General features: G+C 44.9%; 1 protein-coding gene across 2 annotated transcripts in view; it reads left to right on the forward strand.

The window, feature by feature from the left end:
• The window catches only part of TMEM132B (transmembrane protein 132B), a gene marked incomplete at both ends in the record, with an annotated part of 388765 nt that overhangs the window by 157664 nt on the left and 211073 nt on the right, over positions 1 to 20028 (forward strand). The window contains one exon of one of the 2 annotated variants that reach the window (XM_082853297.1): positions 2990 to 3881. In XM_082853297.1, the coding sequence (XP_082709423.1) occupies positions 2990 to 3881 (892 nt within the window). Of the gene's footprint in view, positions 1 to 2989; positions 3882 to 20028 lie in introns of those variants that run through there. The other variant, XM_082853298.1, reaches the window with a different exon arrangement.

The raw sequence follows: 20028 nt of genomic DNA on the forward strand, positions 1-20028 counted from the left end.
GTCTGTTCTTTCACTTAAGATGTCGTAAGCTTTTTCTCACGGTGCTACATATTTGTTGCAATCGTGGTTTTGATGACCGCTTAATATCTCACACAGAGTAAGACTTTAATCATTTATATAATCATTGCCCTCATGATGAGTTTTTAGGTTGCTTCCTGTGTGTTGCTGTTATAAATCATACTCGTGTTGACGCTTGCGCATTAATCTCCTTTCTGATGATCTCTTATTTCCTTCGCATGAATTCCTAGGTGGAGAATTATTGGGACGGGCGTTTGGAAGGGTCTGAACGTTCACTTTTGTAGCTGCCTTGTGTAGGTTAGCCGTGCCTTTCTCCAAAGTTTGCCCGCTCCCTGGGGCGGAAACCGCATCTGTCTTGCCCCTGTGATATCCCTACCAGGGCTGGAAATATAGTAAGTAAATATATTTAGATAGAGTAGTAAATATATTTAGATAGATAATTGGAGAAATGAACAATGAATAACACTTCTCCTCCAGTAATTAATCTGACCAGGACTGGCCATATTGATGACACTTGAGAACTTTCTTTCTTTCTTCCCCCCGGACCCCATATGCATTTTATTTGGTTGCACTGGGTCTTAGTTGAGGCAGGCGGGCTCCTTTAGTTGCAGCACGCGGGCTCCTTAGTTGCGGGACGTGGCCTCCTTAGTTGCAGCACGTGAACTCTTAGTTGCAGCACGCACATGGGATCTAGTTCCCCGACCAGGGGTCGAACCCGGCCCCCTGCATTGGGAGCGCGGAGTCTTAACCACTGTGCCACCAGGGAGGTGCCTCCCCCCTCAGCTTTACTGAGATATCACTGACCTGTGAAAAGTGTGTATGTTTAAGGTGTACAATCGGATGTTTTGATATATGTGTACATTGTGAAATGATCACCATAATCAAGCTAATTAACATATTCATTACCTCCACCTAGTTTTCACTCTGTGTGTGTGTGTGTGTGTGTGTGTGTGTGTGTGTGTACGTGTTGAGAAGATTGATTTTAAAATCCATTTTCTTAGCAAATTACAATGTACAATACAGGGTTGTTAACTATGTCACATTGCGGTACATTAGCTCTCCAGAACATGGTCATCTTGCTTAACTGAAACTTTATACCCTTTGACCCACATCCCCCCTTTCTCTCCCCTCCAGCCCCTGGCAGCCACCATGCTACTCTCTACTTCTATGAATTTGACTATTTTAGATTCTGCACGTAAGTGAGCTTGTGCAGCATTTCACAGAGAACTTGCCTTCTGAACACCTTCTTGGAGAAAGTATACGTCAGCCCCTTCGTGGTGGTATCTGTTTCACAATCTCCTAATTACAATTTTGTCATCCACTAGGAAAGGAAAGCTCACCAAGGACAGCCCTGAAAAGGCCAAAAATTATTTAAGTCAACAGAAAACTGTATTTCACAGAATTTGTTACGGCTGCAGAAAAAATGTTACCAGGAGTCAGAGTCAATGGAGTATTTATTTGCCTTTTATCCTCTGGTGATGCTGTACTGTAAACACTGCTGCCTGGTTTATTTCCTCTTGCTCTGGTTGGAAGCCAGGCTCCAGGGGCAGAGGTTTATTTCAGGGCAAGGAAGAATTCCTGTCTGTTCTTGGCCTGATTTGCCAACCCTGGTTCCTGGTGGGCTGTCTTCACCTTGAAGAAGCTTCCTGGGTCTTTGCTGTTTGTGTTTCCCCACTTGAAAGAAACACACACACACATATATATATATACGCATGTCCACATATACATGTTTATGTATATTTATATGTATTTTAATTAACAAAGTAATACATGATTATCATAACAAGTTTTAAGAAGGTAGAGACATAAGTGGTAAAAGGCAAAAATCCTTTCTGGATTCTATAGATACCAAACATAGATATATGTACATTTACATATATACATATAGAATCTTAAAAAATTACGCAAATAGGATCATATGTGATACATTTATAATTTTTTATGCTTAATGACAGATTGTGGACATTTTTTCAAACATGCTGATACAGCTCTGCTTCATTTTTCTTACAGAGCTGCCTGTTACCCCATTGTAAAAGTGTATAGTTTATCTGGTCTCCTCTTAATATAATAAACCTTTGGAATGGTTTAAACTAGTAAATAATAATAATGATAGCAGGTAAAGATTGAGCATTTATGTGTGTCAGCACTGTTCTAAGCGCTTCATATTTATTAACTCGTTAATCCTTACAATCATTTATATTTATATCCTATTTTATATGAGGACATTTGAGGCACAGAGAGGTTAAGCAACTTGCCCAAGGTTGCTCAGTTAGGAAGTGGCAGAGCCAGGATTCAAATCCAGGCTTCTGGCTCCAGCACATAAAATAAGTTTGTCTGCAATTCAAAAGGATGCTGCAGTGGACATCCTTGTAGATAAACAGATCTTTATGAATTCTCACTCGTGTTTCGGAAGGAGAGATTTCTAGAAGTGGGAATGCTGAGCCATCGCTTCACCCTCACTTCAGAAAGAATTAGGCGATGTCTAAACGTTTATCCACGTGGACACCACATCTAGGAGGGATGGGAAGAAGCATAAATATCAAAGTAATCAAGTATCAACACGTCATATACAATGGTCCAATGCCTGGTTGTATGGTGGGCTTGGTAGGTGTGCAGCCTACTCTCTGGGGGGTGATTACAACAGAGATGACCACGATCCTCTGAGTTCTGGGCTTTGCAAGAGCAAAAGAGGGTGCGACGTTTTCCCTCCGGGGGCGGGGGCGTAATTCAGTCACAGGACGATTGGATCAGTGGTACACGGGGCTCCTTCCCACCCTTGCCCCGGTTATCTCGGAACACTCTTTATGTAATGACAGGACTTTCACCGCGAGGAGACCCAGGATTCGGGTGGGCGTGGCCAGGATTCGGGTGGGCGGTGTGTTGTGTGGATGGGTGGAGGCGGCCCTGCGTTAATTTCATTACCTCTCCGGACGCGGCTCTCACTCTTCCTCTGCTTCCGTTTCTCGTGCAGTGACGGAGAGCCGCGCCATCGTGGACAGCCTGCAGAGGTTTTCCTCGCTCCCTGCTTACCTTCCCACGAGCTTCCACGTCTCTAACGCAGAGGAGTCCTTCTTCCTTAAAGAGGCCAACCAGGACGTCACTCGGAACTGCAGTCTGCAGGCCCGGGTGGAGTCGTTCTTTATCTACCGAGCCAGGAGCCCCCCGATGGTCAATGCCAGCTATGGGCCATTTTCAGTCGAGAAGACGGTCCCCCGGGAGTTCATGCTGACATCTGCACCCTTTGGCAACATGGGCCAGTTTCCCTTCAACTGGAAGTTGAAAGCCCACATCCTCGGTAGCTCCATCTACTCCAACAGACCCAAAGTGCAGACCTTGTTCTACATCACCGGGATGGGCTGGGCCGACGGCGACCCAGCGGAACAGCTCCCCTGCGTCAAGATGTTTGCGTTCCCGGAGGCCAGGGAAGTGGCGGCCAGCTGTCGGCTGCAAGGGACCCCTGGGCTGTGTGTGGCCGAGCTGGAGGTGCTGCCCGAGTGGTTCAGCTCTGGGCTGGACCTGGAGCCCGAGGAGGAGATCCCAGCCCTGCTGGGCGGCACGGCCATGGAGCTCTTCTTCACTCTGTACCCGGCCGACCAGGCCGGCCAGTGTCCCCTGGAGGAGGACAGCAAGTGGGAGAACAACATACACTCGGGCCAGGACAGCCCCCCGCCGGCGCCAGCTGTCCGGGAGAGGATCGGGAGTGTCGTGGTCTACCCGACCCAGGACGATCTCAGGTGGTCCCTGCTGAGCCTGGATGAGAACGTCGTTCTCTCCGTACCTCTGAACCTCGTCCGGGAAGGGGACACCGCCACCTTTTTGGTCTCTCTAGCCAGTGGCTCTGTGGCTGACCACTTCACTCTCAGGTGAGAGGCTTTGCGGGGTTGGGTGGGATGCAAATCAACTCTTGATCGTCAGTGAGTTGTTAGTCTGTCAAGTGGGTGTTGATGCTTTGCTGAGGATCCAGCATCATGAGGAAACTTACAAACATAAAATAAGACCCAGCAAAACAACACACCAGACACCGTAAAGCAGAGTATTTGGGGGTGGGCCCTGGGCATCCCTGTTTTCTAAGCACCCCCTAAGTATAATTCTGGTGTGAAGCCAGGGTTAAAACTTCTGCGTTGAGAGCAGCAATTCGGGCTGTGAGGTCCAAGTTTGTCCCCTTCAGGCTCTCACGTGATAGTCTGAACCTCTTACTGCCCCCTTGATGTGCCAGGCAGAATCCCATAATGGCCGGAAGTGGACACCTTGTAAATGAATTCCAGTTTCTAAATCCACGAAGGAGCTTTCTGAGACAGTGTTTCCCACCTCGCCGCTTTTCATCAGTAAAGAATCCTTTGTCAAAGCAAAGCAGCTGTCTCTATCTGTATGACAAAGACTTGGTTTTAGGATTGCAGAAAGTGAGGAACTTCTCTGCGCTAGGGGGACAAACCTGTCTTTAGCTTATTTTGCTCACATAGGTTCCTGGGTAGCAGTAGGAAGCAGCAGTAGCTCTGCTACATACTGGCTGTGTGTCCTGGGGCAAGTTACCTAACCTCTCTGGGCCTCAGCTTCCTCTTTGGTAGGATGGGGATAATGATGGGATCTATCTCCCAGGGTTGTTGTGAGGATTACACAAGTTAACAAAGTTCTTAGAATAGTGCCTGGCACATGAGGGGTCTCCACTGAATTTAGGCTGTGGTGTTTCCTGGTCCTCAGATGCCGAGCTGGTAGACATATAAACTGCAATGCACGTGGGGCTTTGTTTTGCTGGGTGCAGGTGAGGAAAAATAAGATTTAATCGTGAGTCCAGTATGGTCCTTCTGATTCTGACGGAGGCCGATGTACCAGATCACGTCTGTTTGGAGGTGTGCTTGTTCAGAGCCTGGCAACAGGATCCCGAGGCTCTGGCAGATCCCAGGTGGGTTTAGTAGCCCACAGGGAGCGGGCTTCCTATTCGGAGCCCCTTGAGTTAGTCTTGATGGTAAAACTGATTCAGAAATTGGTGTGGACCCAGCCCTGTGCTAGTCACTCCACTGGTGGGGCTGGGGTGGTCTAAAACCCAGTTCTTGCTCTGCAGAGATTCTTCCAATGCAAGGCAGTGCAAGCTGCTCACTATAGACCAAGGATGGCCAAGGGATGGTTTCTGCTTTCCTGCCCTTCCCTCTCCCAAGGCAGACATGACCAGTCAATTGCAGCACCTCAGCACTCCCTCTGCTGTGGCAGACATTACTAATCTACTGCACTGAGCTCAGAACTCCAGGCAGCCCCTATCAATTCATGTGAGGTAGAGAGTATGACACTTAAGACTGAACTTATTTGCCATCCCTGATGTAGAGAGAATGTTGTTGGGTGAGCAGTTTGAGGAAAGGGAGAGCAGGTGGCCTGGTGGTCAGGGAAGTCTGGGAGCCTGGCTGGGAAAGGCATTTCAGGACAGGGGGAATGTCATAAACAGTACTAGGTAACTGACTGAGGACGTAGAATGGTCCAGGCCACATTCTACGTTGTTTACATGCCTTAACTCACTGAATTCTGACAACAAACAACTCAAGGAGGTAAGTACGGCTATCATCCCCATTTTTCCGAGGCACAGAGAGGTTAAGTAGCTTGTCCAAGGTCACACAGCTAGGGAGCAGTGAGTGTGAATCCCGGTGGCCTGGCTCTAGAGCCTGTGCCCTTCACCCCCATGGCCTACTGCCTTTCGAAGACAGGAGGGGGCAGCTGCCGCACCCCCAGGCTGCATGTGGCTCAGTCATGCCAGAGCTGAGGGTCAATTTAGGGAGGGAGAGGCTGCTGAGACCAGAAGAGGTTCCAGCATCCACAGTGTAGAGGCTCCTGAAGTGTTATCTTCATGGTGAGTAGAAACCCCTCAAGTTTTTTCTTTCCCACAGAAGTTAATTTTAGAGCTGAAACGGACTATAACACTGACTTTCCCTTGAGAGGTCAAATCGTGAATTGTTAGTCTCCAGGAAATAGTAGCCACAAGGCCTTTAGTTGTGGGGCCTTGGGACTGTCCCAAAGGAAGAACGTCTAGCCTAGAGTTTGCAAACTGGTGGTCATAGCGAATCTAGGCCACGGATGTATGCTGGTGTTTTTTTTTTTTTTTCTTTTTAAAGCTCATATGGCATCCCTTAAAATATTTAAAAGAGTTGCCAACCTCTAATAATAGGGAGATCTCACGTGTCATTTACTTGGAAAGTGTTGAAGATTTGGTAACTTGGCAACAGTTGGCTGTAGTTAGGGAGTGGCTTTCCCCTTTAGATGGATCATGCATCGCCTAGTTCACCCCAGTCCCCACTACACCCTATCGTCCCACACCTGGCCCATTGCACTCACTTATCTGGCTCCTGTGAGCATTTAAGAACTCCTGATATAGTGTTGAAAAAAGGGGGATGCAACGCTTAGAAGAGGGGCTAGATTCTAATCTATGGAGGCAGGCATCACCGACTCATTCACTGTGTGTCAGGGAGATAGAAGTGGTCAGTGGGTGCATCACAGGAAACGAAACATCCCCTCCATCATCACCGGCATTATTTAGTGAATTAGTTGCTTCATGTAAAGCAATTAGAAGGGTGCCTGGCACCCTGTAGATGTTCAGAAAGTGTTAATTGATACTATTATTTGCTATAATTGCTGTTATTCATACTATTATGTGTTAATTTAATATTTAACAAATTCATACTATTATGTGTTAATTTGATACTATTTAACAAAATTTTTTATTGGAGTATAGTTGATTTACAATGTTGTGTTTCTGCTGTACAACAAAGTGAATCAGTTATACATATACATATATCCACTCTTTTTTAGATTCTTTTCCCATATAGGCCATTACAGAGTATTGAGAAGAGTTCCCTGTGCTATACAGTAGGTCCTTATTAGTTATCTATTAATATTTTATATACAGCAGTGTGTATATGTTAATCCCAATCTCCCAGTTTATCACCTCCCCTTTCCCCCCTGGTAACCATAAGTTTGTTTTCTACATCTGTGACTCTATCTCTGTTTTGTAAATAAGTTCATTTGTACCATTTTTTCAGGTTCCACATATAAGCGATATGATATTTGTCTTTCTCTGTCTGACTGACTTCACTTAGTTATGATAATCTCTAGGTCCCTCTGTGTTGCTGCAAATGGCATTATTTCGTTCTTTTTTATGGCTAATATTCCATTTTATATATGTACCACACCTTCTTCATCCGTTCGTCTTCCATGTCCTGGCTATTGCAAATAGTGCTGCAATGAACATTGGGGTGCATGTATCTTTTTGAATTATGGTTTTCTCCAGATATATGCAATCGATACTATTAATTCATGCTTTTTAATAATTATGTGTACTGTGCCAGGCTCAAGTTGTATCTCTCATCGTATTATCACGGGCACTGTGCAAAGTATTCATGCCCATTTTATGAATGTGGAAACTGAGACTCAGAGAGCTTAGGGGGTTACCTGCCTGAAGTTGTGCAGTGGGGAAGCGGTGGGACTGGGGTGTGGGCCTGCATGCAGGAGTTGAGAACTCCCTTTTAAAAACACTCTTTCCGGCTGTTTTGCTTGCATAGGTGGGGACTGAGCTTTACCTCTTGAATCTTTCTGGGTCAGCATCTAGAGTTTCTTGTCTTTATGCCTTCCTAGATAGGACTTTCATTTCTTTTTTTTTTTTTTTTGTGGTGCGCGGGCCTCTCACTATTGTGGCCTCTCCTGTTGCGGAGCACAGGCTCCGGACGCGCAGGCTGAGCGGCCATGGCTCACGGGCCCAGCTGCTCCGCGGCATGTGGGATCTTCCCGCACCAGGGCACGAACCCGTGTCCCCTGCATCGGCAGGCGGACTCTCAACCACTGCGCCACCAGGGAAGCCCAGGACTTTCATTTCTTTTTGTTTGTTTGCTTACAGAAACTTTATTCACGTGTAAATGATACGACAATAAATTTGATTTAAAAAACCGGTATATAACTATCAACTGCATTCTTATACGAGGATAAAGTTCTCATTTCTTTTACTGGAGTGTAGTTAATTTACAATGTTAGTTTCAGGTGTACAGCAAAGTGATTCATTTATACATACATACATGCATATATATGTATATATTCTTTTTCAGATTCTTTTCCGTTATAGGTTATTACAAGATATTGAGTATAGATGACTATTATTTCGTACGCTGTACTTTATGGCCAGAGAAGACTGCACTGAAATTATGGCAGTAAACGAAGATGACCCAAGTGAAGACACACAGAGCCCGTTTATCCAGAGCTTGCTGTATGGCAAGGGGGTCAGTCGCCATCCCTGGCGTGTGGCAGAGACTCAAGGGCAGACGGGGAAGGCGGGAAGTTTTTCATGGAAACGGGGAGGCTCAGGTCTGCTCCGATTGTTGCTGTGGGGAAGCTGCAGGTAGGCTCCCTAGCAGTGAGCATCTTCTGTGACGGACCTGAGGGGCATATTTGGCTTTTTTCTGGTTGACCTTGAATTGGAAGCAGAGGCTGTAGAAAGGGCAGCTGGCAGTCGTGGGCCAACTTCAGACCTTTCTGGGCCGATGGTTGCCGAGGCTGTGGTTTGGCTTTTTGGCTTCGTTGCTGCAAGGTGGTGGGTCAGAGTTTTATTGTCATATGTGGTCTGGCTGTTGTCTTTTTGTGTATTCAGGCTCTCAAAGTAAAACAGTTTTGGGGCCTCGGGGAACGTATTATTTCCCAGCATAACTGATTGTCTGTTTTAATCATGTCTTTTATGAATGAAATGTGACATCTTTCATTCCGGCTCAGATGAGACCCCGGATCAAAGAGTGAACGTGCACAGGATTCACTGAGATCTCATTTTAGAGCTGAAGACGTATGGACAGGGGACAGATGGGTGCAGTTTTCATGTGTCACGTTGCTATTTCTGACTGCATATTGTACTGGGGCCAGTTTGAACAAAAGTTGGATTGGTTATTCTCTAACACAAATAGATTCTGTTAAACGCTAGTATCTAAAACTGACCCTATATTGAAAAGCCTTTTAGCAAAGGGTTAAAAAGGGTGGTTTGGAGGGGTTGGGGGCTGCTGGCAGGGCAGTGCTAGGCTGGATTCGGGAGAAGTCTTTCAAACCAAGAAAGTTTGACATGTTGTGAAGATTTCCCCACTCCATCTATAATGTCTCCAAGGCTGAGCGTGATCCTGAGAAACTTTATCCCTGATTTACGAAAGTAGCTCTTTCTCAGCTCACATAGAGACCCTCCTGGGCCGACCTCTCATCCTGTTAGGCTGTGGAGCCCGGTGGTTAAGACTGTAGACCCTGCGGCCAGACATCCTGGGTTCAAATCCTGGCTCTACCACGTACCAGCTGGGTGACTTTAGGCAGGTTACTTAACCTCTCTGTGCCACGGTTCCCCCATCTCTAGATGGGGGCAGTTTATGCTCTAAATGGCTATTTAGGAAGCACCAGCTTTGTGCTCAGCCAGATTCTCCCATTTCATCTACTGTCACCCAGTCCTTCTGATTGCTCAGGCCAAACATCTAACCACTGGACTGACTTTTGCCATTTTCTTATACATCCCCCTCCATCTGAACGGTCCTCAGATCCTGGGCCTCTTCCTGTAAAGTATCCAGGATCGAACAACTGCCGTTGCTATGACCCAGCTCAAGCCAGGGTCCCCTCTTGGCTGGATGCCTACAGGACCCTCCTGACAGGTCTCCCAGCCTCTATCTTTGCCCCCTGAGGTCTTGAGCGAAAGCCAAAGTCCTCATATGGGCCCACAGGCCTGGCATGATCTGACCCTACCCCACAGCCCGCTGCACTGCTCTGATTTTTTGGACGTACTTTATCATTTATGTTAATGACATACTATCAGTGTTCATGGCCCACCTCTTCCTGCTAGAATGTGAGGTCCGTGAGGGCGGGGACTTTTGCCTCATTTGTTCTTTGATGTGTCCTAAGGATCCAGAGCGGTGTCTGACACACAGTAAGTGCTCAAGAAATATGTGTTGGAGCGCCCATTTATGATAAAAACCCTCCAGGAAGTACGCATAGAGGGAACCTACCTCAACATAATAAAGGCCATGTATGACAAACGCACAGCCAACATCGCCCTCAATGGTGAAAAACTGAAAGCATTTCCACTAAGATCAGGAACAAGATGAGGTTGCCCACTCTCACCACAATTATTCAACATAGTTTTGGAAGTTTTAGCCACAGCAATCAGAGAAGAAAAACAAATAAAAGGAACCCAAATTGGAAAAGAAGAAGGAAAGCTGTCACTGTTTGCAGATGACATGATACTATACATAGGGAATCCTAAAGATGCTACCAGAAAACTACTAGAGCTAATCAATGAATTTGGTAAAGTAGCAGGATACGAAATTAATGCACAGAAATCTCTTGCATTCCTATACACTAATGATGAAAAATCTCAAAGTGAAATCAAGAAAACACTCCCATTTACCATTGCAACTAAAAGAATAAAATATCTAGGAATAAACCTACCTAAGGAGACAAAAGACCTGTATGCAGAAAATTATAAGACACTGATGAAAAAAATTAAAGATGATACAAACAGATGGAGAGATATACCATGTTCTTGGATTGGAAGCATCAACATTGTGAAAATGACTCTACTACCCAAAGCAATCTACAGATTCAATGCAAACCCTATCAAACTACCACTGTCATTTTTCACAGAACTAGAACAAAAAATTTCACAATTTGTATGGAAACACAAAAGACCCCGAATAGCCAAAGCAATCTTGAGAAAGAAAAACGGAGCTGGAGGAATCAGGCTCCCTGACTTCAGACTATACTACAAAGCTACAGTAATCAATACAGTGTGGTACTGGCACAAAAACATACATATAGATCAGTGGAACAGGATAGAAAGCCCAGAGATAAATCCACGCACATATGGTCACCTTATCTTTGGTAAAGGAGGCAAGAATATACAGTGGGGAAAAGACAGCCTCTTCTATAAGTGGTGCTGGGAAAACTGGACAGGTACATGTAAAAGAATGAAATTAGAACACTTCCTAACACCATACACAAAAATAAACTCAAAACGGGTTAAAGACCTAAATGTAAGACCAGACACTATAAAACTCTTAGAGGAAAACATAGGCAGAACACTCTATGTCATAAATCACAGCAAGATCCTTTTTGACCCACCTCCTAGAGAAAGGGAAATAAAAACAAAAATAAACAAATGGGACCTAATGAAACTTAAAAGCTTTTGCACAGCAAAGGAAACCATAAACAAGACGAAAAGACAACCCTTAGAATGGGAGAAAATATTTGCAAACTAAGCAACTGACAAAGGATTAATCTCCAAAATATACAAGCAGCTCATGCAGCTCAATATCAAAACAACAAACAACCCAATCCAAACTGGGCAGAAGACCTAAATAGACATTTCTCCAAAGAAGACATACAGATGGCCAACAAACACATGAAAGGATGCTCAACATCACTAATCATTAGAGAAATGCAAATCAAAACTACAATGAGATATTATCTCACACCGGTCAGAATGGCCATCATCAAAAAATCTACAAACAATAAATGCTGGAGAGGGTGTGGAGAAGAGGGAACCCTCTTGCACTGTTGGTGGGAATGTAAATTGATACAGCCACTATGGAGGACAGTATGGAGTTTCCTTAAAAAGCTACAAATAGAACTACCACATGACCCAGCAATCCCACTAAAGGGCATATACCCTGAGAAAACCATAATTCAAAAAGAGTCAGGTACCAAAATGTTCATTGCAGCTCTGTTTACAATAGCCAGGACATGGAAGCAACCTAAGTGTCCATCGACAGATGAATGGATATAGAAGATGTGGCACATATATACAATGGAATATTACTCAGCCATAAAAAGAAATGAAATTGAGTTATTTGTAGTGAGGTGGATGGACCTAGAGTCTGTCATACAGAGTGAAGTAAGTCAGAAAGAGAAAAACAAATACCGTATGCTAACACATATAGATGGAATCTAAAAAAAAGGAAAAGAAAAGAAAAAATGGTCATGAAGAACCTAGGGCCAAGATGGAATAAAGACACAGACCTACTAGAGAATGGACTTGAGGATATGGGGAAGGGGAAGGGGAAGCTGTGACAAAGTGAGAGAGTGGCATGGACATATATGCACTACCAAATGTAAAATAGATAGCTAGTGGGAAGCAGCCACATAGCACAGGGAGATCAGCTTGGTGCTTTGTGACCACCTAGAGGGGTGGGATAGGGAGTGTGGGAGGGAGGGAGTTGCAAGAGGGAAGAGATATGGGGATATATGTATATGTATAACTGATTCACTTTGTTATAAAGCAGAAACTAACACACCATTGTAAAGCAATTATACTCCAGTAAAGATGTGAAAAAAAAAATATGTGTTGGATGAATGAATGAATTTGGAAGTATTGCAAGGCATCATTGCTGGATGAAGGGTATGAATTGTCAGGACTATGAATTTATGAACTAAATAAGTAAGAGTTTCATAAATATTGAAGGTAGGGACACTTGAGGATCCAATTCTAGCAAAAGTTTCCTCTTGGCTACAATGTGAGAATGGATTCATCATTTCTATTCAAATGATGGGCAGTGCCAGTGTATCCTAAACTTTGGTAATTCACACACCACCTTCGGGATTTTTTTTTTTTTTTGTCATATCAGATACCACCATATCCTACCATCATAATTTAAGTCATATCCATGTGCCTTCTGCATGCAATTTTTATTTGCTCTTTTTCTTTAAATCACTTTAAAAAACTTATATAAATACATTTAAAAGGACACCTCACATCTGCCACCATAAATAGAAACCAGTATTGCTTGTTCACATGAAAGGATATTACAAAGATAAATTACGATAATAACAACAGCAAAAAAAAACAAAACAAAACAACAACCCACTACTAAGTTCTAAGTAGGTACCATCACCTGTGGAAGCCATGAACCTGAGGTCTGCTCTCTGTTTGAAAGGGAGTTGAGCATGTGCTGCTGAGAGGCGAGGGCCACGGAGACTTTCCCCTGGAAATCATCACAGGTCCTGTAGGAGTCTCACTCAGTGACTCCCTGTTATTTAAGCCACGTCTGTGCAACATCAGGACCATCTGCAGACCCAGGACCAGGCTTTGGGCAAACTGGATGAAGATGACTTTCTCATCCACGGGATCTAGGAGGCACCAGGAAGCGTCACTTCCTGGTCAGCTCAGTCTCCCCCATGGATGTCCTTTCTCTGATGTCACTTCCTGTTCCACACCACTTCCTTGGGGACTTACTCTGTACCTTGCATTGCTAGTTAATGCTCCAGGTTGAGAATGTCAGACACCCCAAAGCCTTCTAGATCCCCTGAGCACATACACCATCTTCCTTCATTTCAGAACCGGCAGAAGCGAGATCAGAAGGGGTCGGAGGCAGAAAATCTAGTTGACTGTGGGGTGGGTGAGCCCTCAGGCTCGAATCTAGCTGTCACTGATGGAACAGATATTTTGTGATCACCTATTAGGTGTCGCCCACCTTTGGTTTGCTTTTCTTTTTTCCTTCTTTCTTTCAAAAAAGCCACACACGCTCTCGTCCCTCATCAAGTTCACACTCTCCAAGGAGGAAGACAGTAAAGAAGCAAATAAACAAAAGTATACATCATTAAAACCCATGCCAAGGGCCATGAAGGAAACAAACAGAATGCGGTATATTTAAACTTCATTTATTTTAATTTTTTAAAACTTTTTGTCTTGGGATAATCTTAGACTTATAGAAAAGTTGCAAAAAAATCCAGATTGCCCCTAGTGTGAACATCTTAGGTAACCACAGTATGAGTATCAAAACTAGGAAGTTAACACGGGCCTAATATTATTAACTAGTCTACAGACATTATTAAAAAGTGCCCTGTGTTCCTGTAACATCCTTTTTCTGCTCCGGGAGCCCACATGGCATAGAGTTGTCGTATTTCCTTAGCCTGATGAATTCTGGTCTTCAGTCGTTTTTTTCCTTTTTATCTCTTTCATGACTTTCATACTTTTGAAGAATACTGAGAATGTTCCTCAATTTGGGTTTTTCTGGTATTATGATTAGATTGAGGGTGTATGTATTTGTCAGGAATCCCAATGACGTGCTCATCCGTCTCAGTGTCATGTGGGAGGTACGTGATGTTGACATGCCTCATTACCAGTGATGTTTACTTAGGTTACCCCGTTAAAGTGGCATCTTTCCAGTTTCTCCACTGCAAGTATGCTTTCCTCCCTTTGTAATTAGTAATAACATCTGGGACGATACTTTGTGACTACCAACATCCTCTTTCATGTTATACTTTTGAATTTTAGCATCTGTTGATCATTCTTGCCCAGAATGCAGTATTTTTTAAATAATTGAACCAGGAGTGGATATATCACAGGAGAATTTTGGCTCTGATCATTTCTTATTTGTATATAAGGAAGTGAGCCAGTCGCAATTAGTCACCACCGAAGTCACTGGACTTTTCCTGTTGAAACAAAGGAAGATGCTCTATGTACTCAGGCAGTCCACAAGGCTTTGAGGTGACTGGCATTCTTGACCTGGAGCATTAACTAGCAAGGCAAAGGTACAGGATAAGTCCCCGAGGAAGTGGTGTGGACAGGAAGTGAGGTCGGAGGAGTGAGATCAGTGCAGTCCAAGGGGGTTAACCAGGGCAGGCTTGAATGGGCAGGTTTTGATCAGTTCAAGGAAAACGGTAGGGCAGTATGATCAAAGAGTGTGGTGTGCCCAGGACACTCTTGGAAGGCAAGTTTTTTTTAAAGGGTTAGAATCACTGAGGCTTGCTGTCGAATTTCAACTCCCCCTTCCTGGCTGTGTGACCTTGTACAGGTTACCTCACCTCTCTGAGCCTTGCCTTCCTCTCCTATATAAGGAAACTAGTAATAGCATCTGTCTTTTGGGATGGCCGTGAAGAGTAAACGAGATAATGCAGGAAGGTACTTGGCTTCAGTTTTACCTGTGATGCTTGGTGCTACTCTCAGCAGCATCTAAGTGGCATCTGGAAGATTCCTCCAGCACACGCTATGGGGATTCCCGCCACATGCACTTAATTAGCATCAGTCACGTGCCAGGCTCCCCATTAGACCTTACTTGCGTCCTTGTGACAGCTCTGGAACTTACCTGTTTCCTCTACTTCCAGATGAAGAGACAGGCTCACAAGCACTAGGGCACTTGCCAGAAAGTGACAGAGCCAGGACTCCAACCAGACCCACCCACTTCAAGCCCTCACCCATCTCAAGGCCCCCCATTGCAGATGTTAGTAACCTCAACTCGGGAATTCCCTGGTGGTCCAGTGGTTAGGATTCCGCGCTTCCACTGCTGGGGGCCCTGGGTTCGATCCCTGGTTGGGGAACTAAGATTCCACACGCCGTGCGGCGCAGCCAAAAAAAAAAATAAATAAAAGGTAAAAAAAAAAAGTAAAAAAAAAATCTCAACGCTTACTTTCATACTTAATAGCAGCCTGTTTGAGTAAGGTACCTCAGGTGGCACCCAAAATCCAGGCTTTATTAATTTTTTCCCCCAAAGAAAACTCAGATTTCCCTTGAGGAAACTGTGTGTAGACACAGATGTCTGAAATCTGCAATCTCAGAGCCCAGATCAAGTCTAGGGCTTAGAGCTAAGGTTTCAGCAGAGCTTAGAAAGGAAGGCAGGTGATTATTTCCCAGACAAACCGTAACCTCCACAGCGTGTTTACCTAGCTCCAAACGTCATGCGCTGCGTTCAGTGAGTGTATTTCTGTTACTCAGTACACGGTGCTCAGTCCCAACTCTACCCTGCTTTCCCTCCCAAGTTCACTGGAGTCTGGGAGCTCCGAAGGAGGTAGGGAGAAAGTGTAAATTTCAGAGGCTTCTAGCTACAGAAGGGGATTTTTTTTTTTTATTGAATGAAAGATTCTTTATTTATTTTTTTTTTTTTGCGGTACGCGGGCCTCTCACTGTTGTGACCTCTCCCGTCGCGGAGCACAGGCTCCGGACGCGCAGGCTCAGCGGCCACGGCTCACGGGCCCAGCCGCTCCGCGGCACGTGGGATCTTCCCGGACCGGGGCACGAACCCGCGTCCCCTGCATCGGCAGGCGGACTCTCAACCTCTGCGCCACCAGGGAAGCCCGAATGAAAGATTCTTTAAATTCTGTAGTGCTTTACAGTTTTCGAAAGTTTCACACATATGATTTCACATAACCCCATAGTAACCCTTTCCCCCACCCCTGTCTTGCCCCTCCCCCCTCCCCTCTCCCCGCTGGTAACCACTGGTTTGTTCTCTACATCTGTGAATCTGCTTCTTTTTTGTTCCATTCACTATGTTTTTAGATTCCACATATAAGTGATATCATACAGTATGTGTCTTTCTCTTTCTGACTTATTTCACTTAGCATAATGCCCTCCACATCCATCCGTGTTACTGCAAATGGCAAAATTTCATTCTTTTTTAAGTGGCTGAGTAGTATTCTGTTCCATATCTGTATCTATATATCTATATCTATATCTATATATATCTATATCTCACATCTTCTTTATCCATCCATCTGTGGATGGACATTTAGGTTGCTTCCATACCTTGGCAATTGTAAATAATGCTGCTGTGAACGCTGGGGTGCATGTATCTTTTCAAATCAGTGTTTTTGTATTTTTTGGGTATATAACCAAGAGTGGAATTGCTGGATCATATGGTAGTTCTAGTTTTAGTTTTTTGAGAAACCTCCATACTGTTTTCCATCGTGGCTGCACAAATTTACCTTTCCACCAACAGTGTACGAGGGTTCAAAAGGGGATTTTTTTTTTTGTAAATAAATGTATTTATTTATTTTTGGCTGCAGTGGGTCTTCCTTGCTATGCGCGGGCTTTCTCTAGTTGGCAGCGAGCAGGGACTACTCTTCGTCATGGTGCACGGGCTTCTCATTGCGGTGGCTTCTCGCTGTGGAGCACGGGCTCTAGGCGTGCAGGCTCAGTAGTTGTGGCTCGCAGGCTCAGTAGTTGTGGCTCGCGGGCTCTAGAGTGCAGGCTCAGTAGTTGTGGCGCACGGACTTAGTTGCTCCGTGGCATCTTCCCGGACCAGGGCTCGAGCCTGTGTCCCCTGCATTGGCAGGCGGATTCTTAACCACTGTGCCACCAGGGACGTTCCCGGGAGTTTTAAAAATTTGTTTCTTTATTGAGGTAACCTTGGCTTATAACATTAAGAAAGTTTCAGGTGTACAACATTGTATTTCTACTTCTGTATACACTACAGCCTGCTCACCACCAAAAACTTAGTTTCCATCCATCCTTCAGTAGATGATCCCCTTTGCCCGTTTCCCCCTCCCTGCCCTCTTCCCCTCTGGTAACCACTACTCCGTTCTCTGTATCTATATGTTCTCACTCATATGTGGAATGTAAAAAAGCAAACAAGTCAAAAAATAAACGAACAAACCAAACCAAACCAAAACAAACAGAAGGAGCTTTTGACCTGTGTGGATAGCTTTATCTCAGGTCGTAAGTCTGGGAAACTGGAGTGTACCTAGATCAGGGCGGTGACCGAAACATTGGTGCACATTTAGTTAAGCCACACGTAGATGCTTCGTTGCTTTAACCTTGGCAGTCATGCTAGGAGGTTGCGGTGGTTATCTTCAAGGCTGTCTTATGGACTGGGAAACCTAGCCTGCCCTCTCCTTTCCAGAACCTTTTCCTGCCTGTGGGCATAGAGAGGGCGGCGAGTACCAGCAGTGTCAGCCGCTGCTCTCCTGTGCCAGGTACTTGTGGTGGGGCTGCTCGCCTGCAGGTGGCTGGTGCAGGACCTGGGCACCCAGCCTCAAGACCCTTCTTTCCTCTCCCTGCTCAGGGTTGCCCTGTTCCTGGGGCACTGATTGAAATGCTTGCAGGGTGTGGCTCCGTCACATCCAGGGATGGATCAGGCACATCATTACCAGTCTGGCAGCTCAGACATCGTCAGATGATTGTTTCTGTGTGTATGTGAGTGTGTGTGTGTGTGAGAGAGAGTGTGTGTGTGTGCGCATACACATGTGTCTCCATCACCTGGTTTCATTTGGCCAGTGGCAGGCATTGGGCAAGAGTCTGGACAGTGACAGAGAGAGCAGAGAGAGAGCGGACAGCATAGCTAGCCCCCTCTTTGCCCTCTGCTGGGCTGTGGTGTGGTTGCATCCCTTCATCTCTTGCCGTTGCAACTGCTGGCAGCTCCTTTCCGGTAGTTCTGGGATTTAGTAATCACTCCCTCCTCTCGTCCCTTTAGACCAGGGGTAATATGGTAGCTCCACGATCCACGTCGTTCCAAACATACTGAAAGAATTTCCAACAACTGAGTATCAGTGTTTAAATTTCAATTCATTAAAGTAAAAAAAAGTTAAAAATTCCGTCTCAACTGGACAAGGGTCCCCAGTATTGCCCACACCGGGATGCTTCACCATCCCTAGTCAGTCCTCTCTGCCCTGCCCACACACTTCTGTGAACAGCCCCTCTTGAGACCTGCTGGGGCCCCGCTGGGCACCATGGAGAGTCAGCCAGTGGGGTCGTCAGGGAGGAAGATCTCTGGATACCGCTTCAACTACCTTCGAAGGTTTGCCTGACATGCTTCCCTGGCTGAAAGTGAGGGTCTGGTTGCCATGTTAGGGTCTGTCTCCTCTTCAGAAATTTAACCCTGTGAAGGACAGCTAGGAGTTTTCATACTTGGTAGTATTGATGGGGCCGGAGCCAAATGGGGTTGGCTGTCCCCCCGGGGCTGTCCCATTCTTTTTTTTTTTTTTGCGGTACGCGGGCCTCTCACTGTTGCGGCCTCTCCCATTGCGGAGCACAGGCTCCAGACGCGCAGGCTCAGCGGCCATGGCTCACGGGCCCAGCCGCTCCGCGGCATGTGGGATCTTCCCGGACTGGGGCACGAACCCGTGTCCTCTGCATTGGCAGGCGGACTCTCAACCACTGCGCCACCAGGGAAGCCCTGCATTATATTTTTAATGGTTGCTTCAGGGCTTGCAATATATATACAACTTTTCACAGTCTACTTTGAGTTCATGTGTCATTTCTAGTAAAATGTAGATAGATAGTAGGTCCATTATACCACCCGTGTCCTTGAGAGCTAAAGTTATTTTATATAATTCCATAACATAAAATATGTTAAAAACCCCAGAAGACAGTATTATAATTTTTGCCATAAATAGTTTTGTGTATTATAAAAAATTGAAGAAAAAGCAAAAAACAAAATAGGTTTTTGCATTTATCCAGTTGTTTGCCATTTCTGATGCCCTTCATTCCCTTCTGCTGGCGGGTCTGTCTTCATTTGTTGCCATTTCTCTTCAATATGTAGGACTTCTGTTGGAAGTTTTTTGTAGTGCAAATCTTCTGGCAGTGAGTTCCTTTTATCTGAAAATGTCTTTATTTCATCCTCATTCTCAAAGAGTATTTTTGCTATTTATAGCATTCTGGGTTGGCAGATTTATTTTTTTCTTTCAGCACTTTAAAAATGTTGTTTCACTCTCTTTTGGCCTCCATAGTTGCTAGTGAGAAGACAACCATGCATGGAGTTGTTCCCCTGTAGAGAATGTGTTGTTTTCCTTTTGCTGTTTGTTTGTTTTATGTGCCTTTCAACAGTTTGGCTATGATGTGCAGAAGCATGGCCTTCTCATGTCTGTCTTGCCTTGGGTTTGTTGTGTACTTGAATTTGTGCATTTATGTCTTTCATCCACTTAGAGAACTTTTCAGCCATTATTTATTCAAATATTTTTTTCTGTCTCATTTCCTCGCTCCTCTGCATGTCAGCTGTAGGCTGTCATTGAGATCATTTGCTATTATCTAATGGTTCTCTGACACTCTATTAATTTTTTTCTGTCTTTATTCTTGTTCTATACACATTGGATAACTTCTCTTGACCTGTCTTCAAGTTCACTGAATCTTTTCTTTGCCATCTTTATTTAGCTATTAAATTTATCAAGTGAAATGTTGTTTTCAGATATTGTAGTTTGATGTTTGGATGGAGAGGTGGAAAGGGTAGTTAGAAACATGGGTCTGAAACTCAAAATAGTTGTCTCTCCTGGAGATGGAAATTTAGGTGTCTTGGGTAGTTTGATCATAATAATTGAAGCCTT

Source organism: Leucopleurus acutus (genome assembly GCF_964270905.1).
Source record: "Leucopleurus acutus genome assembly, chromosome: 13".
Lineage (NCBI taxonomy): Eukaryota > Metazoa > Chordata > Mammalia > Artiodactyla > Delphinidae > Leucopleurus > Leucopleurus acutus.